Raw genomic sequence first — 27,631 nt, forward strand, 5'->3', positions numbered from 1 at the left:
TGTGAACAAGATGAGCATTTTCTCGAGACGCTGATCACAAGACTCATGAAACAAAATGCCTTGTGAAATTAATAGAAATAAAAAGAAAATAACTGATCACTCTCGAAGTAACTTCCTGCCCAAGCCCGTAATTTCCTGACACGCGCACCGTAATATTCTACGGGAAAAAAATGTGCTGGTCAGAACGAGGTCCTTCGATGAGCCAGATCGAGCCGGCTCATAAATCATCCGACCGTTCCTTCTTTTTTTATCCCCCTCATTTCGGGCCATCCGACCGGTCGGACTCGCTCGGTCGAGTTTTCGGGGCAGAAACTGATGCAATTCGGCTGCTTGTCGGAATGGAAACCAGGCCGTCGGCATCCGTTTCGGTGGCGCAACATCGTAGCTAGGACTCGTGACGCCAAATGAAACATCTTTTGGGGTCAGTCTAGCAGATCCGAGAGGACACGCTCGCGATCCGTCGGATGGATCGGCCTGGATTTTCGCATTACCGGGAAAACAAAACGATCGAGGCCAGCCCGACAGAAGGGAATTCACGCAGTCCGACCTCGGAAAATGCGTCCGCGTATATAAACAATCGAAACGCGCCGATTAAAACCGCCCGATGACCCGGCGTCGCGCCAACGATCCGTAAACTTCGGCCCCAATCGAATCGAATGATTCCCCGCGTAACATAGAAAATAGCCATACATATCCCGATTTCCAATTCCACGCGATTCCTGGGCTCAAATTGCCAGGAATTAAACGGCCGATCGAATTAATAGGCCAAGCGCCGCGGTTCATAAATCCCGCGACCTAATGGATATTTCGGGTGGAGTGGTAATTAAAGGCGATAAAAATGTCGACCCTCGGGTCAGGCGACACCAGAAATAATCATTTTAACATTCCCCGGATAAAATCAGAGATCCAAAAGTTCTCCGGTTGTTCTCCTCCACCCCCCTCTCCCTTGCGAGGGACTGAATAATCCAACAATGGAATTGCCAAATAATTTACAGATCCCTCGTTGGATTTGGCTATTTGGCATTTATCGATACCATGATAAATGCACCGAGTTACGGATCAAGCTCCTGGATATCTCGACTCGTGATAACTTCCCGAGTTTCCCGTGTTACTATCGATTAGCCGTCCCGTCCAATTGTCCCCGGGAGTAATCGCGAGTGCGCCACGTGGGGACCCGCGTGTCTTGTGCCGTGGCGTGGCACGGCGTAACGTGGGGACACGTGGATGCACGCGTCGGTGCATCGGTGCATCGGTGCATCACGCGCCGATGCACCGAGAACTCGCTCGCCCGACCTGACACCTCGACCTCATGTTACGTGCCCCGAGCGCCACAGGTGATCGAGATACCTCTTGTCACGCCATCGATTGTTACGCTCGACGGCGATCGGGCCGAATCATCGCCAATTATCGGCCCGATATCGCCCTCGATGGCTCTGCCGGAAAATATAGTTCATAGCGAGGAAGTGTTCACTCAGGAAATCACGGACCTTAATACCGGTAATCAGGTGGAAATAATCGAAACGCCACAATTTTAAGGCCGACTGTTCCTTGTCACCTAATCGCACTGCTTATCACATGAAATCAGAGGCAATAGGTTCTTCAAGACGGAAATCGTTTACACCGATTTCCAAGTGAGGCCCTCGTTTCAGAGGCTACGCAAGCCCTACAGCGAAAAGCGTGCAAAAAAAAAAGGAATACAAGAGACCCGTCTTTCAATTTGAATAATAAAAATAAATGAAAGACTAATCCCAATAGAATGTATAATTAAATCGCAAGAAATACTCAAGATATGAATATATATATTATATACAATGTATCGATATCGATATGAAGAATTCTAGGAGAGCAACGCCGTCAGGAAGAACGAGGTCCTCGAGGACGAAGGATGGAAAGTCAGGGGCAGGCACCTCCTGCGGAAATCGCAGAGCCATTAGCGGAAAACGTTCCTGCAATTTCGCGCGACCGGTGCACGGGGTGGGAAGGAAGGAACAAAAAAACGGGGGAGGGGGAACAAAAACCGAAAAAAGCAGACCACGGAAGCGGGAAAAAAGAGAGAAGGGGGGGAGAACAAACGGAGTCGGAGAAAAACGAGGAAAATGGAGGGAAAAAGAAAACCTGGAAAAACGTGGAAAAACGAGGAAAACTCCGGGCCAGGGGGCACTTTTCGATAATGCCGGGCCGCGCAATCGATCAGTGCGTCGATAATGCTCGGCGAGAATCCGCGTGTGCGGAATCTCGCCGCACGCGCTACGCGGGCCGAGTGCGGGGCTTTAAAGCTTTAAAGCTCTAAAGCACGGGACCGCGAATATTGTTCCGGCAAACGGGCCTCATAATTCAATACTGCCCGGCCCGGCCGATAATTTAGTTGCAATAATGCGAGACAATGGCCGTCGGGCGCGCGCAATAAAAGCGAGCGAGTGCGCACGCGCGCCTGCCCCGGCCGGCTCGACAAAGGCCGCAGAAGGCACAAAGAAGGCACGCGGGTGACAGGAAGAAAGGGAAACGCGAAACTACCGAGTGCGCCTCATTGTTGCGCGAACACGCCGCGGAGAGGCGCGGCAAATCCCGTGTCCTGCGCACGCGCTTGCGCAATACCGAAGGATCGACCGAGCGTGAAAAATTGAGGTTAGAAAGATGACGGATAGTTGAATGAGTCGAAAAAACGCGATTACGGGGGGAAGAATTGTTGGTTGATTGGGAAGAATTGCACTGTTATAGAAAAAAAAATATAATATAATTTTATAACATTTTTGTTGGGGGTAACAGCGGCCCCAATGTCCTTCTTAGAAAGTTATTAACCGAAACCGTTTTGCCTCGGACATGAAAGACCCGGATTTACAGACGAAGGGATAATTTGTTCAAAAATAAACTTATGAAAACTCATATAAAGAATCTGCAAACAATGCGTACTAAATGACTCACGAATATCGAATTTCTAATTTTTCTCCGCGATCTGACAAGAATTACAACACGGTGTTATAAAATTGTAAATTTACTTAGAGTTTTATAATATGTGTGTAATAATTCACTATTGAGACGTCAGATTTATAATTTTACTGCAACCTTATGTACTAAAAGTGTATGAATTTTAGGAAATTTTCTTTTAACAATGCAGTGACCAAGATCTCTGGTTCGTTCTTGCGGGGGACTCGCGAAATCGAGCTCGATCGGCACTGCGCGATGGGGTTTAATTGACCCCATGGGCTCGTTCGTGCGGCAATTGTCGTACATCGATTTTTAAAAGCGATCGACGATCGGTGGTCGGAATAAACTCTGGACTCCTGATCGAGGAGGTTCTCGGGACGTCGGGAATGCAGGTCACGGTCTTGATCTCGGGCTCCGGGTCCCGAGGGGAATGCTCTCCGGTCCAACGGAATGGGCCCGGGTACTTGACCAATCGGGACCTTCTTTCCGACAGGACGGATCGTCCTGATGTTTTCCCCCAATCGGATCCTTCATTCCGTTAGAACGAATCGCGTTGACTTTTCCGACGAATCGGATCCTTCATTCCGTTGGAGCAAATCGTGCCCACGCTCGCTACGAATCGGATCGTCCTTTCCGTCGAGAAGGATTGCATTCGCGTCCTCGAATTGAATTCTTCTTTCCGTCGGGACAAATATTCGTCCCCGACGAATCTGCCACGCCAAAGGTCCAAATCTCGAGATTTCAACTCCGGAGCGTGATATACACCTCGAGGAGAGAAAAATATTTGCGCCGACTTTTCCGCAGAGTCTCTCGCGAAAGTGCTCTCTCTCTCCGGCAGTAAAAGAGGGAAGAGAAAGGGGTCGAAAGAGGCGAAAGATAACCGCCCTCCCCGAGGTCCCTGTAAACCTGTAAAAAGAACCACGCACGCCCGCGAGACAAAGGGCGAGGGAGAGAGAGAGACGGAGAGGCCCTTCCGCTCTTTTACGGGGAAAACTAACGCGCTCGTTCGCTTTCTAGGCGCGAGGGTCGCTTAAGATTTTTTACGACCACCTCCTGGCTAACGTAACGGCCGTTTCGTTAGCCGTACCCGGGGGTTACGAGCCAGGAAGACGGCTCGCCCTTCGATGAGTATACCTCGAGGGATGTCAAACTCCCCCCTGCGAGTTCCGCTTCGACCTTTTCTCCCATTATTCCTAATCATCCTTGCAATCAAAATTAAATATACAGGAATACAACGAATAATTATTAACTCGCAAAATGCGCCGACGAGAGACTTCATATCCGTTTAAGGTGAAGTGAAATTTGAATTTGTCAGAATCAGTCGATTCGAATACAACACTTTTTTTTCGAGGGTATTAGACCAAAATATCCGAAACTTTAACACATCACTCCTGATCATCTAAGAATTGTCCTGACACAATCAAAATTTGGATTTTTGGAAAAAATTTTTTAACTTACCCCAGACCAGAACTGGAATCGCGTCGAGCTCTCATATTTCGATCAATATACAATTACCGAAGGCTCTGATATGAGAAACGAAAGGGTCAGGATAATTTTACGACAATTTAGAACACTCTGGTAATCGATAAACTCGCATTTGAACGGGATAAAGGCAAAAAAAGTGTTGTATGCGCTTCTATGCTAAAACGATGAGAATACGAGGTTTCGGAGTGAAAATTTAATTGACCTGGAAATCACAGATGGCGCAGGAGGTCCCTCTGAAGTCAATTAGGGCCCCAGAAAGCACGAATCCAGAGGATTTCTGGAGTTTTACTTCGATTTCTTGATATTTATTCTACGAAAACGACAGGTGGAGTATGCCATTTGGTACAATATCCAATATAATTCGACCCAGCTGTCAATATAAAAACGAACGTCCGCAACGTAGGCATTTAGAAAAATCTTCTTCATCGACGTCGATCAAGTTCCTCAACGTGTTTCACTTCACCTTAACAACCACCACGTTTGGAGGACTTGACTGCCAATTCTTGACCTCGCTACGATATCAAAAATTAAAAGAAATATCTAATAAACGTCTGTGCAATAAAATCTACGCTAAGAGGGAGTGTTTTGGAGCGTAAAGGATTAACTTGAATTCTCCCGGAAAATTTCGTTGACTTGATATTAGATTTTCTCGAGACGTCGCGTCGTCCACCGGTTTTCGGAGCGTCTTTTCAGGAGGATCGAAAAGGGGGGCCACCCCCTTCCTTTCTCAAGCGTGCAAGTTTTGTGAGAAAGAGGGGGGGGGGCAAACTCCTCGCATCCGCGAACGGGATATCGGCGAAGGAATTTTATCTGCGACCGGGGGGGCGCGTCCAATCGAAAGGCCTGGAAACGGGTAAATAAACCCCCGAGCAGGTCCGGACTAGGCGAGAAAATTCAATTCCATCTCGATAAGCGCGCACGCCAGGAATCGCCATTATCGACTGGCGGCGATTCAATCAGAAATATTCGAGTCAGGCCGCGGAAAGGCCGCAGGGGGTGCGGGGGAGCGGCGCCGAAAGGGCCGAGAGGACATCTTCCCCCGTGAGCGGAATATCGAGTAAACGCCCTCGTATATACCGGACGAGGACCTAGAGAGGAAGTTAAGGGAGGCAGGAGGAGAGGTCGGGTCTAGCCCCTTGTTTTACCTCCTTTTCTCCCTTTTCTCGGGACAATCCGTCTAATTACTCTTGCAGCCTCCCTCGAGGCATTTCTTTTTTTTCAAGAATTTCGGAATTAATTCACTCACGCGCCAAGGTCTTACCAACCTCACCCTGCGATGCACATAGAGGTACACTGACAAAAATTTAATTCGTTGAACGTACGAAATGTTTAATTCAACAAAATGATTTATCTGAAGTAAACTCAAATGGCCATAATTCCGAGGAAACGTTGCGGGGAAATTTTTTTCGAATTTATTCGAAGCTAATCATTATTTCTTGAATTATCAGGATATTTTATTGGTACCACTCGAAGGGATGTTTCTTTGGTTCGATGACATTTTATTATTATCGGTGTGGAGGTTGAGGTGGGGATGAAATTTTTACGGCCAAACGATAGCGTCTAATCGAGGGCCTTTTTGAAATGGATGTATTGTTGTGATAAATAAAAAATAATTAATGAATTTTCTCGGGTAGATTAAATATTTGGAGTGAAAGTGGATATTTTTGGGACAACAAGAGCTTCACTGAGTCAACCGAATATTTTTCCGCGTGTAACCCCGCACCATGTGGCGAATGTTCCCGCCGGCTTTTCCGTGGAACCGAGAAAACCGCCTCGGGACCTTCGTCGAAAACCTGCGGAGAATCACAGTGATTTTCCGAGGGCTGAAGACCATCTAAAAGGAAAGGTGCCCCTCACGTGTGACATCCGTGCCGGGAATAACCACGTGCGAAGAGAAAGGGACCCCATCGTTTCCGTAACTACCGCGTCCCGAGAGAAGTCGGCAATTTCCACCCTCCCAGGGAAAATGACCGAAAAGTACATTCAGAAAAGTACGGAGTCAATTTTCGGGAGAAAAATCCTCGATGAGGATCCTTGGAGTCTTGAAGAACCTTCGCGGACTCGAGGAAAAAATATTAATTCTCGCCAACTCTGAGAAAAAATCCACTTCTTCGTGAATTTGAAGGAAAAATTCAGTTCTTCACGAATTTCATGGAAAAATCCAGTTCCTCGCGAATTTCATGGAAGAATCCAGTTCTTCGCGAATTTCACGGTAAGATCTACTTCTTCGCGAATTTCAAGGAAAAATTCTCTTCTTCACGAACTTGAAGAAAGGGAAATTTCCACTCGGAGATTAATCCAATTCCCGATAATCGGATCGATCGTCGAAGACCGTGGGCCAATGGCGGCTCGTCTTTTCGAGGGTGCATCGCGATTTGCAAACTCGCCGACTTTTCCAGTTTCCTCCCTCCTTTTCGGCCCCTCGCTTTCCATCTCTCAGAATGTCCTGAAAAACTCCGGCAGAAGGGGCGCGGTAAATTAATTATCGTGGAGGAAAGAGGGAGAGAGACCTCTCGAGCGTCATCAGGTTTCCGGTTCGCCGTCCCGCCCAATTTGTCTAACAAGCCCGATTCGTCGTTTTCGAGGAGTCGCGACTCCCCGTAAACGAGTTTAAGCCGACTGCAGCTCGAGGGCGAGCAAGGGACGCGCCTCCGGGAAAAAGAGGCGAAACGGGGCAAAGTGGAGGAGGAGGAAAACCAGCAAACCAGGAAAAAAGGGCAAAGAGAATGGCGAAGACGAGGCGACGGAAACGCCGGCGAAGAAGGCGCGAATCGCGTCCTCTTCCACCTCGACATTTCGCGGCAAGCTTTGACAATTTTTTCCCCTCACTTTTTCCCCATTTTTTCCCGACCTCCAAAATGCGACATCCTACAACGATTACGCTCGACATATTCCTACCCTTCCAGGTACTCAAAGAAAAAAAAAAAGAAGTTTCTCCAACTCTCCACTTTCGACTTATACATTTTAACGGAATTACTTCGCAAAAGTGCGTTGATTCTTCATTCTCGGATCGTCAACTTTAAGGGATGGAAATTACCTTCGACGGTAATCCTGAGAATTTGTGTCGAATTTTCCGACGGAAGGGGGCGTTTTGAAAACTCTACCCCCACATTAGCATGAATTATGGAATGTCCCGTCGAAGCGAGGGGGCAACGCAACTCCTGGGTATTTCGCTCGAAACGATAGCCAGGGTCTCGTGTAACTCGTGACTCACGCCCACGCCCACGCGTCGCAATAACACGGCAATAAACACGACGCGTGCCTGCCGAGCACGCTCTAATTTTTCCGAAATTTATGAAACCCGCTCTTGTAATGGCAACTCCACCCCGGACGAATTTCCGCCGCGAGTCCATCGAATTCGCGGCCGCATTAATTCGCGTCAATAGCGCGTGAGATGAGTCATCTCGCCCAAACCGATTTATCGAAAAAAAAAGGAAAAACGAAAGGAAGAAAAGAACACTAAATCCGATTTCTTTCCAAAAAAGTTCCAACTATCGACGGTAATTAAATTCCTACTTTGGGATTTTAATCTTACTTATCAGATTCCAGATCTTAAATAATACAAGTGGCCTGTTAAATACGAAAAAAAAAAAGGAAAAAAAGGAAAATATGAAAATAACATTCCTCGAACCAAAGAAATATTTCTTCAAATACCGCCGAAGAAATATATTTCGAATTCGAAGGATTAAATGATCTGGCAAATGATTATCCTTCGAATATTTCCTTGGTACTATCCAAAGATGTACATCTCTGGTTCAAGGAATATATCCTTCTTCTCCAGGGTATCCTTCAATTTCTCCGCGGACCTTCACGGGGGAAGTCTTCGGAAATGTCGAGGAGGGCCAAAGGGGAGGACTTTCCCCATATGCGGGAAAATTTCCGGAGATTTTCCAAGCCTTGAGTGAAAGTCCTCGGCCCTAGCCGCGACCGCGGAAGACGCAGGCGGCCGGGGCCGCGGTGGCAGCATACTTATGCTTCATGCTCTACTTACGAGGAGAAGGCGGTTTCATACCTTCTCCAGGGCACTCTTTGTTACGCGTCCTAGTTATATCGCCGGCCTTAAAGTCCTCGGCGTAAACATTCCTCGAGGAACTACCACATCCGCTTTAAGGGAGGTCCTTAAAGAGCCGCCCGCGGCGTCCTTAAAGGCGCCTCCTACCTGTTGTCGGGAAAAAAAAGCGCGTCAAACCCGAAGCTCATGGTCTGAAATCGACCAGAATTATAAATTGAGATTTTTCCACGAAAACGCATACCCCCAAAAGGTTACTTGCTGTAATTATACGGTCTCATATAAAGATTAACGAGCGGGGTGCCTGGATCCCAGGTGAATCTCTGAAACAAGATGGCGGCCGCTCGATCGAGTTCTCGGTAGAGTTCGAGGGCCGGTCAATGGCGTCGCCGGGCCCTCGGGCGGCCCGGGTTCCTCGACCTCGGGATGCGACGTCGGGTCGCGTTATTTCGCATTACCCTCCGCGAAGGCACTCGAAGTTTCGAGTGGCCGAGCCGGCTGGCGCCGCGAGATTCCGTTCCATTTGCTCTACCGAGCGGGTCTTACGAGGAATCCAGGCGAACGCGTTTCCGCTCTCCTCTAGCCTCGCTCCGTCCTTCTCGCTCTCCCGTCCCGTGCGTAAGTCCGTCCTCGTCTCTCGGAGATTCGGCGGCTCCGAAAGAATCAACCAAGATGGCGGGCGGAACCGCCTCGACTCTGGCCATTCCCGGGGCGCGAAAACACGACGTGGGACATCGAAGAACGGCGGCAACATCCTCGATGCGTAATCTGCGACGTCACGAGGCAAGAATGTGTCCAGTGAGTCGGCGAGGAACCGCCAAGAGGGTGAAAAAAGGTTCGCGATGTAGCGCCTCGTCGGAATCCAGCCGGGCGCCATCTTGGTCACGTGGTCCCGCGGTCACGTGACCCCGCCTCCGTTATTATCCGGACATGAAATGAATTCGGACCGACCAGTTAACTTTCAGGTGAGAAAACCGTCGCGTTTCGACTTTACGATTATTGCGCCGGCTAATGGGGCGCCCAAGATGGCGGCTAGGCGTTAGGCCGGGTCGTTATCGGCGCGCGAAAATAGCCGGGGGAATAACTTCATTCACTCCTAGTGAGCGATCGGGGCTACCCCGTTACCGAACCACGCCCGTCGACTTTCGCGCTATCGTCCGTTATTATTCGACCGACTGTTGACGTCACGCGGGAGGAATCCTGCGCGCGTCCGCCGGCCTTACCGAGGCCGGAGTCCCACAGAGCGCGGCGCGTCAACGCCGCGTCGGAGTTGCGGCGAGAAATTCTTCGCCGTTTAGGGAGCCGATATTCTCGGCTGTATGCGATCAACTTTCGCATACGATAATTGACAGTTTCGTATACGACTTTAAACAGTTGGCATTCTTGAGTGATCACCGCGGTTTCGTATCTGAATAATACCATGGGAATTACATCGCATGGGTCATAGCATGCGAAAGAGATAATTCGTATACGAAAATAACATAAAACTATCGATTATCATAAAGTGGTTGAAGATCAATATAACCATATAGGGAATGACAGAAGAAAAAAAATAAACAACTGCCAAAGCGAACATTTCATTGGTCCCATGAATTTCTGAAACAAGCGGCAACGTTGCTTCGTAGTCGCATACGATTACCTACGGGCAATTCGCACGTGCGAATCTATTCGCATGCGAAATAATCCGTATGAACTCGAGAATCGGGCCCCTGGTTTTTCCTCCGCGGCACGACGCGTCGTGTCCGACACCCGACGCGCTCGGTCGGACTCTGGTAGAGTCGCGGAGATATGGTGCTTTCTATTTTCCTTTTTCACGCCGGGGAACGCAGAAAGGGAAGAGAAGTGGTAGCATCGTTTGAAAAGCTCCCGAGGACAATTACGGGGAATTAATTCCAGGTCAGGGACAATGGGGGAGCGCAATGTGGCGTGCCGCGGTGTCACGCGAGGCGTCATAAGCGCGGCCACCGCCATTGAACGCCCTACGCGTAGGTAGAGGCGCATTCACGGGGTTTCGTGCACCTGGCGCATTCGGAAGTGGAGTCGAGCGATTCGGTGCAGAGTCTGAAAGCGACGCGGCCATAACTGACCGTAAATCATGAGGAGGAATCCCGCGAGAATAGCGGAACGGCCGCGCGACTCGCGAGCCGATTACCGCACCGCGGGCCGACGTTACCTAACCTCAACGAAACCTCCCCGCGAGTTTGTTAAATGAAAATTGCCAAGCTTCGTTCATTGAAAAAAAGAAAAAAAAAATAGAAAGTAAAAAAATGTCATTCGACTGCATTTGATTCCTTTCCGAAAAAAATTCGTTCGAGCGAAATTCAGTTCGCTTGATCGAGCTCGTCTTTGCCTCGTTCAAACGAAGTTATTTTCATCAAATCCGATCGGTTAATTACGGAGGATATTATCGCGATTAAATCGAATATTTCGCGCCGAGTTAAGATTTTGACGTGAACGAGAATTTTCTCACGTCGAGCAAATGTCTGGTCGTCCTGGTAATGATCGTATATCTAATTAATTTCCTAATTTCTAATTTATCCACCTTACGTTTTTTTTTCCCCATGTTAACCTTCATTTATGGGATGTGTAAATTTCCACTGATTTTTACGAGTGCGGGAAGGGCTGAGTCAGCTGTAGAGTTTTGTTTGTTTGTTTTTCTTCTTAATTCGGACTCCCCGCGGTTCTAATTATTTTCGCGGTACTCCTCGACCAAAGTGGGAGGAACTTCCTCCCCGGGAACAACTTTCCGAGGTGGAGGAACAGGAAGGTCGAGGAGTTCCCCCAGGAGTTGGAGAGCGTAGGCTCCAGCGAAAAGAAGCCGGACCAATGGCGATCGCGCCTCCGGGCGGAAAACACGTAAATATAAATTTCCCAGGAGGAGGAGGAGGAGGAGGGAGAAGGAGTCAAAGTTGCCGGAACGGAGGAGGCCGCAAAAAGGAACACGAAGAAAGGACTCGTGCCAGGAAGTCCCACCCCTTGTTCCAGGACGTCTCTCCCCCTCTATCCCTCCCCAGCATTTCCCTCTCCCTCGGCGTCAACCCTTTCGCGGCGGCGCTTTTCCGGGGCGGTTTCCCACCCCGTGGAAACTCCGGCACGTCGGCGACACGGAAACCCCATCGACGCGATTTCAAGGATCGAGCCATGTCTTTCGTGACTCCGGCCAAAAACCCGAGCCGCGGTCTCGACGGGACATGTTTTTGCCACGTCTATTCCGAGGACCTCGCCCTCCGCCAAGCAGAACCACCGCAGCCAGACAACATCCCCTAGAGATACCTAACCACCCTCCTAGAGAGACATTTTCAACTGGAGAGAAATAACAAGGAAATATTTTTAAATCCGTCCCAGGAAAGATAACCGGAATTCCGGAGTTCCCTTGGTCCTTTTGGTCCTTTTCTCGAGGCGACGGAAGCTCCCCGAGTCCGCAGACAAATTCGAGCTTCTCTGTGGGAATATATTCGCGGGCATAAATTTCCGCGGATTCCGCGGGAGGGTACCCCCCCCCTCACCGCTCAGGGCGGAGGGAAAACTCCCCAGCGAGAGAAAGAGGCGCGGCATCACTTTAGAATTTTTTTTCCCGCTGGCGGTTGGCGCCAGCGGGAAAAATCATCCGGAACCATGAATCGGTCCTCGAGGGCGCATCGGGGTGAATCCCGACGAAGAGCCCTCGACCGCGATCTCCCGTGATCATATTTCGGAGGCCCCCTCCCACCCCTAAATAGGGGGTGCAGTCCTTAAGGGGTGCGCTGGGGGTGCATCGACGGCCGTCTCTCTCTCGTTAGGACCGATCGAACGCGAAATAAAACCCGGGATGCCGTTTCAACGGGATCCCGGATGTCCCGGAGAGTGCGGATCGACCCTCCGCACCCCCCTCAGAGCCAAATTCCACGTCGAGATAATAAATCCCCGCGCGAAATGGTGCCGACCCAGCAGGGACCGGAAAAGGGGGAAGGGGGTCCCAAGTCGCCCCCCTCCGCTGAGGGACATCTTTCCTCGTTTCCCTAATTAATTGGAAAAACGTTCCTGCGACTCGGTTACAGTGCCCCCTCCACCGAGATATATACATATATACCCTAACCCCACGTCATGCGGATATTTTCCACGGAAATGAGAGCGCAAGAAAGAAAAGCCAAAAAAAGAAAGAAATAAAGGGGATGAAAATCGCATCGAGAAATCTCTTCCGGCTGCGTTTCGGATGGAAGTGAGACGCTTAAAGGAGATGTAACGAGGAGGTGGTGAGATGATTTGACAATCCGGGGTAGAAAAAAAATAAATATCGACGAATGTACTCTTCTTTCCCTTATCAATTTTTAAATACACCGTACAAGAGACGGCGGGACGGTGATAAGATGATACAGAGTGAAGACGTCGTCCCGACGTCGAGGGACGAAAAGGGGATATTTATTATGGGAAGATTTATTTCGCCCTAAAGGGCTCCCCGGTCCCGGCGAAACGAACAGCACAAAGACAATGCGTGAGAAAATGAAACGGGGGGAGGGAAGGGGAAGAAAAAAAACGCAGCCACCCCCGAGACGCACCGTTTAATAAGCCAGCAAGGAGAGCGAGAGAAATGATCGCGCCATTGAGCAAACTGGAAAACCCCCCCCAAAAGAAATAAAAATCCCACACAGTCGCAAGACCGGTGAAAAAGTGTTCATCATAAATTCCCTGTGGAGATTTTGTCCTTCCCCCCCGTACCGAGGATTCTTAAATATCCGAATACGAGGCCGGCAATAATTCACCTCCCCCCAAAAAGTAGCCGAGGAATGAAATCACTCGCGGTGTACAAGATACATCAAAGCCCTCTTATTGAAATAAGAAAAAGTAAGGGGAAAAAGAAGAAAAAAAACGTATAAAGGAAGAACAAACCAAGAACCGTACACTCTGCGACTCTGGGGGAAGCTTGGGGGGAGGGGGGATTTATTTGTTCGGCTCCGAGGACCGTTCCGCCTCGGGGAGACGCAGGGGTGGTTCGGGGAGAAAACGGCCAAGACGAGGACAGAGAGCGGGGAAATCAAGGGGGGAAAAAGGAAGACATGAAAGAAGGAGAAGAAAACACCCCTGAAGCTCACGCAAAGCTGCAAAGCAGGGGGGAGGGAGTGCGAGAGAAGGGGGACACCGGCCCGTGCCTGGCCCAGGATGGATGTCCCCAATTGTCTGGTCGATGTCTGGTGGCGCCCAGCGTCACGGGGGTGGTTCCATGGTCCTAGGGGTGGAGGGAGTGAAGGGGTGCACGTTGTTTCACCGTTGGCACCGCACCCTGCGCCGTCCTTTTTCGACATTTGCCCCCCCCCTCGTTGAGAGACCCTCCCTCGCTCTAGTCCACCCCGCGAGGCAGGGGGCTCGCGCCCCCTTTTTTGTCCGCGGCGGAATGGTCGCGTCCCGGGTTCACGCGCAACCCCTGCTCCAGGGTACTCGTTCTGCTCGTACTGTTTCCCCGCGGTACATGAAGAATGTACCGCGGGAAAGCCGGCCGAAAGGGGGAACTAGACGTCCGGTTTCACGCTCGGATTCTCGCCGGTTTATCATCCCTCCCCCGTGGGTAGGGGCTGGGATGATAGAAGAAGGGCCCGGAATGGCCCCGGGTGCACGTGGGGGGTTGGCCAGATCCCTCGAGAAATGGACCAGTCGCGGATTTCTGACCCTCCCTCGAGTCGCCCTGAAAACCACCCCATGGGACTCGACTGGATGTCTATGGGACGGAGGTCCTTTCGAGATGTCCCCGCAAGTTAGGGGGGTGACTCTGCGATCGGATTCTCTTGAAGAAGGAACAGAAGGAAAAAAAAATGAAACGAGGAAAATCTGGAGATCGGGGCTCTTTAATTCTCGCATCCCCTTTGGCATCGAAGGTATCGGATTTTCCGGGAGTGCGGCTCGATCGGGGCGATTATGAATTATTTTTCTTCTTTTTTTTTTCTGAAACCGACGGTAAGTTAAGTCATCGAAGGAGGAGAGGGGGAGAGGCAGGAGTCGCCGTTCCGTCCAAAGGGTGTAGATCTTCGACCCCTGGGACTCTCCAAGAGGGTAAGGCTGGAGATCGAGTGGCCCGCCAGCCACCGCGGCTCCGGGGAAAGCCGGCGATCAATTTCCCGGCTTTTCCCCCCGGGGGACGTCCCGATTGCGCAAAGGAGACTCGCCCCACCCTTCGCTAGGAGACCGGGGAGAATTAATGTCTCTCCCTTTCGGAGCTTCCGGATCTCATTAGCGAATGAAAAGAAAGCTCTGTCAGGGGTCGCTTCTGCACCCGACGTCGACGCCGCGCACGAGTCGCGGTTAAGGATCCTCGCATGAAAACTGATAACCATGGAAATCCCTTCCGCCGTGTCGCCTCGCGGGAGGAGAATCGGAAGGAAACTTTAAAACACAATGGGGGAAGTTGTAGAAAAATATAGGTGGAGGCACGGGGCATGATCGAACTCGGGTGTCGATGTTCAGAAGTCGCTGGATACCCGGAAGGCCGCGGGGAAAACCGGGAAAACTGGGTCTCCTTTCCCGGAGTCGCGAAGTTCGCGGCGTATCCCGAGGGACGCGGCCGGGGGGGTTAATTCCCGTGAGTCGACTCGGGGGAGAAAACTGAATGGAACTCATTCGGGAAAGTTTCCGAGACCTTCCGGGGGACCTCCGAGGCGAAATGGATCTCGTTAGGCGAGACACAACCCCGGTTTTTAGATCTTCGCCGAGGCCCCGAAATCGGGTTATCTCGGGGCCGGGCCGAGATCTCGTTACAATTCGCCGTGAGCCTTATCACTCCCTTTGTCCTCCTCCGAATGAAAAACTCCAAACATCCCGCGAAATAATTGCCTCGATTAAACCTAGAATTTTTCCTTCCCCCTCGTTAACCCCCGATGAGTGGAATAATTACATTCGCGAAGTACCTTACGTAGGGCACCTCTTGAAAAGGAAAAAAAAAAGGAAGAGAAGGAGGACTCGAGAGAACTGGAGAAAAATGGAGAAAACCCAAGAAAACTGAAGACGCGAAAATAAAAACGAAAAGAAAAAAAACGCCAAAAATCGTCCCCTACCTAGTTACTAGCTGATACGCACTTTCCGCACTCCTAACTAATGCAACATTTCAATCCGTGAGTCTTAATCAATGACCGTAAAAAATAACCGTCAGCTACGACAAAGGGTATTTTTTTTTTTTTTTAGGAAGATGTAAAAATACGGGAAAAAACGCGAAAAATCGTCCCTGGCCTGGTTAGTACTCCGTGAAATTTAGACCTCGTCGGCGGGACGTGGGATAGGCGGGCTGATACGCGAACAGTCCACCTCTTGGTTCTAAATTGACGGCGCGCGACATCAATCATATTTACATGGAGAGCGAGAGCATAATCGGCGCCGGCGAGGAGCGAGCTGCCAGCCTGCCATACGTCTGGTGCAGGGGGGAGCCATGGGACGAGGGGAACCCCATGGCGCCATGGAGCTCCCCTCGACTTCTCGCCTCGTTTCTTTGTCGGCCCGAATGCGTACGTCCACTCGGGTGGCGTTCAATTGGTCGGTTGTTTCGCGGTCTGCGCACTTTCCGCACCGAAGTTTCCCGCACTCCCCTGGGGGGAACCGAAAACTCGCTTCATCTTGACTTTTACAATTTTTCCTCTTCGCCAGTGGACACCGGATATCGTGGAAAACTCAGAGATTTCATCGCGCCAATCAAAGAAATACATCCTACTAATGCAACCTAAGGTCTTAACCCCTCTTCCAAAGGTAACGTCATTTTGAAGATTTTCAGGGTATCGATTAAAATGAAAAGTTTCATCGAAGTCGGTAAAAAAGAAGAAAAAAATATATATATAAAATAAATCACCCAACCGATGCACCACCAAAAAAATTTCAGATCCCAACCCTTTACCCAGGTATCGTTGTTTCGGAAATTCTGGATCTTATTGTTAGGGCAAGGAGTCACGTGTCGTCGGCGGGACGTCAAAGAGAATCTCGACGCTCGCGTTCTTAAATCTTTTCTTGATAATATTAAGACGCCAAAAAAAAGGAAAAAAAATGGCAAATTTTCGGAAAATCTGCAGCCGCGATTGACGATTTTGCGACTATCCTCTCGCGGGGAGACGAGGGGTCTCATCTGTTCCCGAGGGAAGGACAGAGGGAGCATTGTCGATGGGTGGGCGCATCCAGAACCCGCTTATCAAAATCCGCGATTACTCGCTTCTCGCTCGGAGTGCTCGGTCTCGTATATATCCGAGGCGAGTAGCCCACAAATAAATCGAGTAAATCGCCGAGCAATGCCCCCCTGCCACGCATCTACTTAACGGCTCGAGTGCCCAGATAGGCCGGGACTAATTAGATGAAACTCCCAGAGTTCCGACCGTCGAGAGTTCAAAGGCGAGTTCGTTAGAGAGACCGGGACGTACCGAGAAAGAGAGACAGAGAATCACAGAGAGGGAGAAGGAGAGAGAGTCAATCACTCGCCACTCGGCGGATGACATTAAACCGGAGAGCAATCATCCAATCGGTGTCTTCGCGAATTTCCTGCACATATATAGACACATTATATACATATATAAGAAGGGAACTTCCCCCAAGGCGACGAGGAAGTCGCTTTTCGCTGAACGGCCCCGACTCCATGTTTTATCCCTCCATTCCAAGTCCACCTAAGGAGAAGATTTTTCCAAACTTCGGTAAAGCTTTGCAAAATTGAGGATTAAATAAAATTAAAATGCATCCCTTGTTAAATTATCAAAAGATTAAATCGAGGATCGATATCTGGTGAAGCGACGAATAGGCCGTGGGAATTTCTGCCATGAGTCAGCGGAGCGCATTGTTTTTTTTTTATCGCCTATTTTTTATTCCAGAGTAGAAATAAATGAAAAGATTTGACGAAGTTCTCCGTAGGTTCGCAAAATTAAGGACGTAAGGGATTAAAGTGCATCCCTTGTTAAAACGTCAAGGGATAAAATCAAGGATTGGTATCTCGTGATGCGGCGAGGCAGTCCGTGCGAATTTCCGCTGCGAGTTGGTGGAGCGTGATTTTCTTTTTTGTCGCATTTTGTTGTGCATATATATATATATATATAAAATATGTATATATATATTTTTTTCCATTTCAAAGTGGAAGTAAATGAAAAGCACCGCCGCGGAATTGTCCGGCGTTCTCGCGCGGTCGGGTCCTTTCGTAGGACCGAAAAATTAAATTCCCTTCCGTGTCTCCGGGCAGTCCGAGTGCACTCGGGTAATCGAGTCATACCCGGTCTTTGCAGCCACGAGAGATACATATTTCACGGCGCGATCGGGTAAAGTGCATCCGGCCGAAAATGGAAGGAACCGACGGAAATGCCCGGCTACAAAGGAGGGAATTGATCGCCGACTCCGAGGACATCCTGGGGAGGGAACTTTTTCTGCGTGCATCCGCGCCGATCGGCAAAGAATTCTCGAGGGGGATGCTGGGGTCCAATCTGAGAGACGCTTCCCAGGCATTGAGCGACTCGCCACAAGGACGGGGCTCCGAAACGATACCTCGGGAGATCCTTGTCCAAAGACCACCGGGACTCTTCCTTGCATCTAGATCATTGATATTAAAGATAAAAGAAACTATACTTCCCTTAAGAAAATGAAAAGAAAAAAAAAGAAGAAAGAAAAAATTGTACTTTACTTCCTCGAAAATCAAATATCCGTTCACGAGAACCGATTGAAGATCAAAGATCTTCCCTCGGGGGTGGCGCGGGACAAGGGGGAATTTTCTCCTCCCTTTCCCCTAGTCAATGTTGAAACGCGAAAGCCGCGGCGTCGATTCTTCATTTTTCCCCGTTTTCTCCCGAGACCGACTCGAGATTCGGCCTCGCTGACGTGACTTATTGGGGGCGACAGTTTCACGGGGCTTGGATTACGCTTCGCGACACCGGCAGCTGCACCGTGCAGTTGCGCTTGCAGTTGAACGAGAAGTGCCATCTGCACGCCATTACGCCGCGGTCAGGGAACACGGGAAGGTTTCACAGCTCCCCGAGGCTTATTCTCCCGGAAAATAAAACTGCCGAAGGACGAGGACGAGGTCTCTTCCGGCACTTTTCCTCTCCCTGCCCGACAAGATCCCAGGAAATTTGCAAACCGCGCCTCTGAGATATTTTCTTCTTTTTTTTTTCCCTAAATTCATGGGTTCCATATTTATTAAAAAAAAAATATATATACTGTGGGTATTCGTGGCTCTCGACACTTTTCCTCTCCCGACGCGACGAGATCCCAGGAAATTTGTAAACCGCACCTCTGAGATTTCTTCTTTTTTTTTTTCTTTTTTTCAATTCTTCGATTCGATATTGTCCAAAATATTCGTGGATCTCACTTTTCTTCGTTCGTCGCCGCTGCTACCCCGGGAAATTATTCACGCCGCACTATCGAAAAATATATATATTTTTTTTTCACTTATTTCTCTGGTTCCACATTTATGAAAAAGTATGTACAATATCGCGTCACTTCTTTTACTCGACATTTTGTTGAATAATACGTTTAATATACGTATACCCGTGTCTCGGTACTTTTACTTCCTCGGCGCCCCTGCGAATCCGAGCAGATATTTTGTTTTTTTTCCTTCCTTTCGCTCATTCCTTTGATTCAAGATTTATGAAAAAATATGTATAGTACATCTACACGTATTATTTCGAGGGAAAGGATTCTTCCATGAGGATCGAGGGGTGTCCGACCCCCGCCTTAAATCAAAGAGCCTCGAGGAATACGAAATTCACCCCGGAGGAGGACGAGGGCCCCCCCTGGGCGGAGGTGCGCACGTGCCTTGTGCAATTTAAATTTTAATGGAACGCCATGATTTCATGCTGATTACCGGAGAGGCCTTCATTATGCCGCGTCGTCGTAATGAGATACGCGCCTCGCGCATTGTCCGGGCCGCTGAAAACGCACTTCGACGGACGCGTACACCGAGGCGAATAGCATTGCACGGTGTCGAGAGACGTCGTTTTAACTCTCTCCTTTCATTAGGCATAATTGGAGACAAGAGAGCGAGGAGCCGAACTCGTAACGGACCCATTCGGGAATCCGTGAAAGGGGCAGGAAATTCGCGAAAATCCGCCACGCCGTTTAAACAGTATCAAAGCTGTACAGGATAAATAAAGGTGTATGGTATAAATGAAGATGTACAATACATAGAGGCATAGAATATACATAAAGAAGCGTGTCGAAAAATTCGATTAGGAAAAGTATAAGGACCCAGGACGAGGAATAAAACCCACTTCCGGGTTCCTCGTTCGAAAGAGAGCGGAGAGGGTCGAAGAGGAAGAGGGAAGACAGGAATCCCGGAACTCGAGGAACCCCCTAGGGAGGCGTTCGCCTCCGTGCATCCCTAAAATCTTTCGGGAAAACTCAATTTTGAACGAGAGGGGTGTCCCGGGATCGAATGGAAGTTCGCGCTATCCCGAGGGAGCGGGACATTCAAAGGGCGCCGACACGGCCGAATCCGTTTACACGGCAGAGTCAACAATGCTTTTTACGTCGAAGCCCCGGAAGGACCTCTTAAATCCTGCATATTCATCGCTTTGACGCGCCGAAGGCGGAGAAGGGGGGGAAAATCGAGGCAAACCGGGCAAATGGAATGACTCTACATCGGGGAGAATTAAAAAGAAGAAGAAGAAGAATCTTTCTGGAAAAAGAGAAACAGGAATACGTGCTCTTCCTTTCCTCGCGGTCCCGGAGATCGAGAAGACTTTCCCCTGTACGTCGTTTAAGCCCTGACATAGGAGGAAATAAACGAACGAGACCCGAAACGGCCGTTTTCTCCTCTCATTCCCTTTCTCGTATTTCGACTTCTCTTCCCTCTCTTTCCGGTATTAAATTCTAGGCCAACGGAGTTCCGTCCCACTTTCTCCTTTCGCCGGTCTTCGGGATGACTGAGCGTTTAAGGTCGTGGACCTTATCGAGGTCCTCGACCTTCGGACCTTTACTTTCATTGCCACGTATAGTCACGGGTCTGCCTACAAACCACGTAACTATAGTAAGTTCAAGACTAAGTTCCCGCCGTTTCAATTGCGCTACGTTACGTCATAAACGACGGGAACTTATTCCTCAACCTAAAAAAATGTGTACAAATGTTATACAAAAAAAAAAAAGCTTCCGGATATAAAATTCCAGATAAACTCTCCGTTATGGAAATGGAGAAAGGATTGAAACCTTAATTGAAAAATAAAGAAAAAGAAATTCATACGCCGCGACGAATGTTAATAGGAATTCATGTCGCACGGGCTCTCGAGGTCTTTTCGGGTCAAAGGTCCTCGAACAGGTTGAAACGCTTCAAATTCAGGAACGAAGCCAGCCGTTTTGTCTGGGCAGGTACGAGCTCTACATCGGATTACCGCGATTACCCGAATTACCCCTGGAAATCCGTGACCAGGCCGAATAATGCCGGACTCGGGCTGCGGAGAGCCGGGGCATTTAAATTGGGTCGGCGGATCGGTTTTCAGATTTGTTGCATTATCCGGCGGGAATATACGGAACGACAATTAACGCGCTTTGGAAAATTGAGAGGAATAAAAAAAAAGAAGAAGAGGGGGGAAAAAGGGGGACCTGGGCCCCCCGAGCGCATTATGGCGATCGTTACGCGGACCACCGGTTAATCCTGAAATCCCCAAAGCCGTCACGTGCCTAGCATTCCATACGTAACCGGCACGTTCCTTTTTCTTTTTTATGTTAATTTTTTCCCTCAATTAAACGCTCCCCAAACACCGTCGCGAGCCCTAGGGCCGGGATTAAATCCATTTATCTGGCCGGATAAAGGATCGGAATGCAAATTGTTAAGGAGAATTTATCGCCCTCGGCGAGAGTGTGTACGCGAGGGTTTCTTCGATTTTCCCGGCGTCATTAGCCGAGGTATGAACGCCTCGTCTCGCCGAAATGTAATCGGATAATTGGATAACTGGCGCGATAGTGGAGTTGGATTTAATTAGATCTCGAAGAATCCAGGGGGGTCGATTTTTTTTTTCTTTTCCAGGGTCGATCGATCTCTGCATCACTTACCGAAGATCTTGCACACTTCACCTTGAAGGGAGTCTCTGGCTAGCTGTATGATTGCCATCAGCAGATCCCCCAGCATGAGACACGCCACGTGGTGGGTTTGACATCGCCAGTGAAGCACGTGGTGAGACGCCGGCAGGAGCCATCCGGCTGCCAGGGTGGCTGCCAAGAAGACCACGCTGATGATGAACCCCACGGGGTACAGGGTGAACCGGATGTCCGATTCAGGCTGGACCACCTTCCTGCAATCGAGATAACCTTCATAGAAATCATATATCATCATCAGTGACTTTTAGGGGCAAATAGTGTCAATACCTGACTCGTGTGTTGTACATTGGGTGGCCAAATAATTCTGACTAGAAAGTATTTCTCTACGTTCTACGTACACTTTGATGAATATTTTAGGCACAATAAAAAAAAAAATAAAGAAAAACAGTACACATAGATATAGGGAAAAAGAAAAAGAAAAGAAATCCAAATAATTCGCAAAATTGTAATCACAGTCCCCGACTCCAACGCACCCAGACGAGACTCGGAATACATCCGACCTTGCCGAAACTTCGTCGGAGGCGATTTTTAAACCCAGTGAATCACGTATTCCTACCCTATGTCAACATCGACTCACCGGACCATGTGGATATCTCGTTCTAAAATTGAGATCGAACCCAAACTCGAGATCCTCGATTTCGCGGAAGACTTTAAGGCCACTCAGGATCGAGAGATTTCGGAATCGAAACAGACCTCCGAGGTATATACGAATTAATTTACCCACGGCAGAACTCCAACAACCTCGTCGGAGGCAATGACGGGGCCGAACCGGAGAAGGATTTCCCCCGACGAGATTTTCCAATTTTTCCAATTTTTTCAATTTTTCTCATTTTTACAATTTTTACAATTTTTTGCGGAAGACTCTAAGGCCACTCAGGATCGAGAGATTTCGGAATCGCAACAGACCTCCGAGGTATATACGAATTAATTTATCCACGGCAAAACTCCAACAACCTCGTCGGAGGCAATGACGGGGCCGAACCGGAGGAGGATTTCCCCCGACGAGATTTTCCGATTTTTCCAATTTTTCTCATTTTTCCAATTTTTTCAATTTTTCTCATTTTTCCAATTTTTCCAATTTTTCCAATTTTTTGCGGAAGACTCTAAGGCCACTCAGGATCGAGAGATTTCGGAATCGGAACAGACCTCCGAGGTATATACGAATTAATTTATCCACGGCAGAACTCCAACAACCTCGTCGGAGGCAATGACGGGGCCGAACCGGAGGAGGATTTCCCCTTACGAGATTTTCCGATTTTTCCAATTTTTCTCATTTTTCCAATTTTTCAATTTTTCTCATTTTTCCAATTTTTCCAATTTTTCCAATTTTTTGCGGAAGACTCTAAGGCCACTCAGGATCGAGAGATTTCGGAATCGAAACAGACCTCCGAGGTATATACGAATTAATTTATCCACGGCAGAACTCCAACAACCTCGTCGGAGGCAATGACGAGGCCGAACCGGAGGAGGATTTCCCTCAACGAGATTTTCCAATTTTTCCGAGCCCCTGGCCGCGTTCCAGGCTGGGAAACCTCCGAAATCCTTTCGGGCCCGTCGAGAAATCCCGCGTTAACGATTCGCCACGCGCGGCAACGAAGCTTAACGGTGATTTAATCGATCCCGCGTATCGTCCATTACGGCGGGCTCGTAAAACGCCGGTAAACGTCTCCCGTAGGCGCGTCGGGAGTGGCCTTAAAGTCTGCCGAGAGGCTTCCTCGAGAAATCAGGGAAAGTCTCGAAGAAAGTTTGGGTTTTGCCGTCGCGACGTCACGCAAAGATCGAACATCTCGACTTCCGATCGCCGTTTTCGCTCTCCCTTACCCTCGCTTCGCCCTCCTATTTTCCTGAATTTTCTTCGCCCTCTATCCGCGACGAGTTAAGGTTAAACTCTAGTTAAATCGAGACAACTCGAGTTACTTTTCCCGCGCCTCGAATTATATAAACATATATATAAACCACTAGAATTTCGTGCCAAATCGCATCCGCAGACATTCGCGCATGCGTTTCGCCAAAGAGGTCTTAACAACAAATTTCGCCAGTTCGATCGGATGAATATTTATATTTATTGACACATGTAGAGAGCGTTATTTCTCATGGCCCTTGTAATTTTCTTCGAGACTTTCTTTACCGTCATTTTCTCTTGTAACTCGAGTCATCGGTACGTTGTCTCGCAACGAGACAAGACTCCGTTTATTTCTATTTCCTACGTCGAATTACCGACTCGAGACCAGACTCGAATTGGCCAATCTTATTCTCTCTTTTTTCTTTTTTTTTTTTTAACTCGGGTAAGTCGAGTCGTAAAAAATCGAGGCGCTTCTCGGAGACCTCGGGAGAGAAAGAGAAGCTCGAGGGGCGACCTCGATCGGCGCGATTCGCCCGATACTTCGTTCCGGCCTCGTTCCACGGTAAATTGAGGTGCATCGCGGTCCAGCTCGAGTATACAAGGCCCGACATTTAAGAGGGAGAGGAGAGAGAGGGAGAGGAAAAAAAATGAGAATGAGAGATAAAAAAGAAATCGCCCCGTGCACAGGGTTAAGTAGGTCGCTACTTGCACCGACTCCCTACTCTCGCATCTCCTCCCAGCGATTCGCAATTAATTCCTCAATTAATAATTAATACACCCCGACTCTCGCACATCCAGAGCCTCAGCTTCGAGACTCTTGCAAATCGCAACCTCGCAACCGAGCTTTCAAAGCACTCGAGAGCTTCGACGACCTGGAGGGACCTCGAAGTGGAACATTCGACTTTAACGAGGAAAGTGTAATAATAAAGTCAACGCAATATATCGGTAATTATTTGGGGGGAATTGCGAGCGTCCTACGCTGATAAAAATGCCACGTAACTTTACACACTTAATCGTTTGCAGTAAAATTGCAGTAAAATTAAATTCGTTACGATACATATATGCAGCATTTAAGAAAATTATAACGTAATATTCCACTTAATTCGAGTAAAAAATGCACGAACGCGGTAAATATTCCATATCGTGGGTATTTATACATGTTCTAAGCTTCCCATTTTACGCTTTCACTTACGAGGTGTGTAAAAATTGCATGTAAATTTCCATCGATCTCCAGCAGGTGTAAGAGACTCGTCGATAAATAAATAACCAGGAGACTAGAGGTTGCGCGGGCAAGAAAATTGGAAAGAAAGAAAGAGGAGGAAAAAAAAGCAACCCGAGAAAAGCCTGGACTTTTAAATCCGGGTTTATTTTGCGCTCGGCTCTCGAGCACTCCTCATCTCCGAGGCCACAAAGAGAGAGAGAGAGAGAGAGAGAGAAAGATAGGAAGTGCACCGGAGAGACGAAGAGGACCTCGAGAGAGAGACCGAAAGTGCATCGAGAGAGGTCCGAGAGTCGGCGTAAAATCGCAGGTAAAAAAGGAGCGGCAAAACCCCCCCGCGGGGAGTTAACCTCAAAACCGTTTGCGGCCTCTCGAGGTCTAAAATATCGACCTCCTAACCTAGAAGCCTCCGAGAGCTGGCTTCGACCGTCCTTTGTTGACGGTCTCGTAAGCCAATCGGCCCGAAGCTTTCTTTCGTCGAGGGAGAGCCACGCAGAGAGAGAAAGAGAAAAACGAAACGAGAGGGAAAACCCTCCTCCGCGATGGTTCTCGTCCCGTCCCCCTCTCGCCCCTTCCCGGATTACAGGGGAAGAAAGAGGGCAAATTTCGTAACGTCGGGGGGCGAAACTTGAAAACGGGCTCTGGAAACGTTCCCTCCAATATGCCAAGGAGAAGGTCCCCTCGTTCCGCCCGCTCGGGGTCAGGGGAAGCCCATAAAGGATGCTCGACATCATGGGGAGGTCCCTCCGAGAACTTTTACAGGACCTCGACTCCTTACACCACGTAAAGTTTAACGTGCGTCGTCATTACGGGTCATTCGCGGAAAATCTGGGAAATTTATTCCGCCGATAGCAGGAGGCCACCTGGGAATAACATTTTTTTTTTTCCGGAGTTCCCCGGGGGCATTTTAAAAAATCGGCTTGGCGGTATAAAAAGCCGGGCCGTTTCTTCCTAGACATTAAAATTTTTTATCTCAACTAGGAATCGACCTAAGAATATCTCGGGCGACAAGTTGTAAGACGTATTTATCCACCGACACGATGCAATCTCGGCTCCGGATTGTCGAAAATATTTATACGGGGGATTTATTTCGAATGATTTCCAGTATCTCGAGGATGCGGCCGAGAATTTCGGCGCTCCGAGAGCGTCCGAGTGTTTGGAACACTTTCTCGGAAATGGCCCTCTCCTCTTTCTCTCTCTCTCTCCCTCTCTCCCCGCCGGAAAGAACCTACGCCGAAGTGGATCGTTTACCAGAGGCCGGCGTGTATAATTTCCAATAACGTTTTCCAAAACACTCGGTGAATCACCGTGTATACTGACGGTTCAACGTCCGGGGGAAAACAATGGAGCAGAGGTGACCGCTTCGGCGCGATATGTTTTTAAAGCGCGGCGACCTAACCTCACTTCGTAGCTTCACACCTGTTTCTCTTAGAGCCTGTATCCGAGATATTAGAACTCGGCCCGACATTTAGAACCTAGGATAAAAACTATCACAATGGAATACTTAATAATGAATGACTATTCATTATCCATATTATTTATGACTACTTCTATGTAAAATTCGGCGGAAAATCTCAAATGAGAGATGCATCCCATTTTTGCTTACTAACCTTACATTTCATGTCAAATCTGTGTATTTATTGTCGCATACAAAATGACCCTTCCATAACGCCTTTATATATTCCGCGAATATTCTCACATTTCCACTTTCAAAAATTCGGGGTAAACGTGACCGATCTCACATACCTCTGGGGCGCGTGCACCGAGCAGGCGAAAACTTTCGCAGATCCGATCTCCTTGATCCTCTCTACGCAGAACTGTCCAGGCGGGAGTTTAACGCCGGCGACCTCCAACCCGCCGTCCTCCTTCAAGATGGCGTCCTCCGTGCCGGCGAGGATGGTGAAGTTGTCCGATTTGGGGCACGGCGGGAAGCCGGGGACGATTTCAACGAAGGAGGCGTTAGGCAGAAGCGCAGGTGCGTCCGGTTCCTCTTTCAGATTGACGCAGGTGTTGCGCTCCTCGTGGAAGGCGGCTCCGTCGCCGCAGCACCGGTGCACCCTTGGTCGCGCGGTCGCGGCCGCCTGTCCGACCTCGCGCTTTGCCGCGCAGACAAGGAGGGCGTTGCCGTCGGCGCAAAACTCGCCGGGCTCGAACGAGTTCCCGCTACCGCTGACGTCGAGGACGGCACTGCCGACCTCGAGGAGGAAAAAGGGGTTGTAGCTGCGGTTCGGGATGTAGGTTAGCACTGTAGAGGGCGAGCAGTTGGGCCTGGAGTTCTCGATGACGCGCCAGTTGGGGGGAGGTTCGCTGAGCATACCCTGCCGACTGGGCGAGTAGATGAGCGGTCGCCAAGGGCCGGTGCTCGGCACGCAACGTGGAGGCCCCTCGGCGCCCTCGGGGTTCGACAACTCGCTGCCATTCGGGCAGCACTTCAAAACCGACACCCTGGAGTCGGGCGTCGAGGCCGAGGATAGGGCCAGGGCCAAGGGCCCTAGCAAAGCCAGGACGCGAGTTCTCGCCATCTCGGGGACCGCTCACGAGGACTCGCGACCGAGCGAGCGCATGCCCTCCGTTGGCAGGTGGAATCGGCCAACGGGTACGGCGACCCCGCGAGGGGAACCCTCCGTGGCTTCGGATTCTACCGACCGGCTTGGAAGGTACTTACACCCGGGGAAGGCCCGTGGAATGCTCGACGAGCGGCGGGGCGCGGATTGTTTTGGTTCCCGGGATCCACGACGGACGACGACCTCGCGCTCCGAGGGCTGCGGCACGACTGAACCGCGCCGCGGCGCGCCGACCACGCGGAGCCTGCCGCCGGCGTGCTCGGGTGCGCGCGCACCGAGCCGGCCACTCGCACCCCACCTCGCATGCCGACCCTACTAACGGCGAGGCGCTTTAGCGAGGACCGCAGAGGCGCGAAGCGCGCCGACCGAGAGGTGTTGGTATATCGCACCTATGCTGGGGATGCGCGATAAGGGCGCCGGCTAAGACCCAGGAAACAGGGAAGACAGATTATTTTAAATTGATAATAGGTTGGATGGAGGAGATATATACCACGTAGAGATTTGTCACACTTAATTTTAACATCACGTTGTACGGAGGAAATGAGGGTTACACATAATTGTATCATCTCGTCAGGTAAATT

At 49.6% G+C, this 27,631-nt stretch overlaps 1 protein-coding gene across 1 annotated transcript in view; it reads right to left on the minus strand.

Moving 5' to 3' along the window:
* Positions 1 to 27,045, minus strand: part of LOC105695420 (probable G-protein coupled receptor Mth-like 1) — an 88,869-nt gene extending 61,824 nt beyond the window's left edge. Inside the window, exons 1-2 of the mRNA XM_023434647.1 lie at positions 26,233 to 27,045; positions 21,380 to 21,618 (exon numbers count right to left, since the gene is read on the minus strand). Of these exons, the coding sequence (XP_023290415.1) occupies positions 21,380 to 21,618; positions 26,233 to 27,008 (1,015 nt within the window). The 5' untranslated portion in view covers positions 27,009 to 27,045. The remainder of the gene's footprint in view (positions 1 to 21,379; positions 21,619 to 26,232) is intronic.
* Between the last annotated feature and the right edge of the window lie 586 nt (positions 27,046 to 27,631).

Source organism: Orussus abietinus, unplaced genomic scaffold (assembly GCF_000612105.2).
Source record: "Orussus abietinus isolate OABI.00-Male unplaced genomic scaffold, Oabi_2.0 scaffold4, whole genome shotgun sequence".
NCBI lineage: Eukaryota > Metazoa > Arthropoda > Insecta > Hymenoptera > Orussidae > Orussus > Orussus abietinus.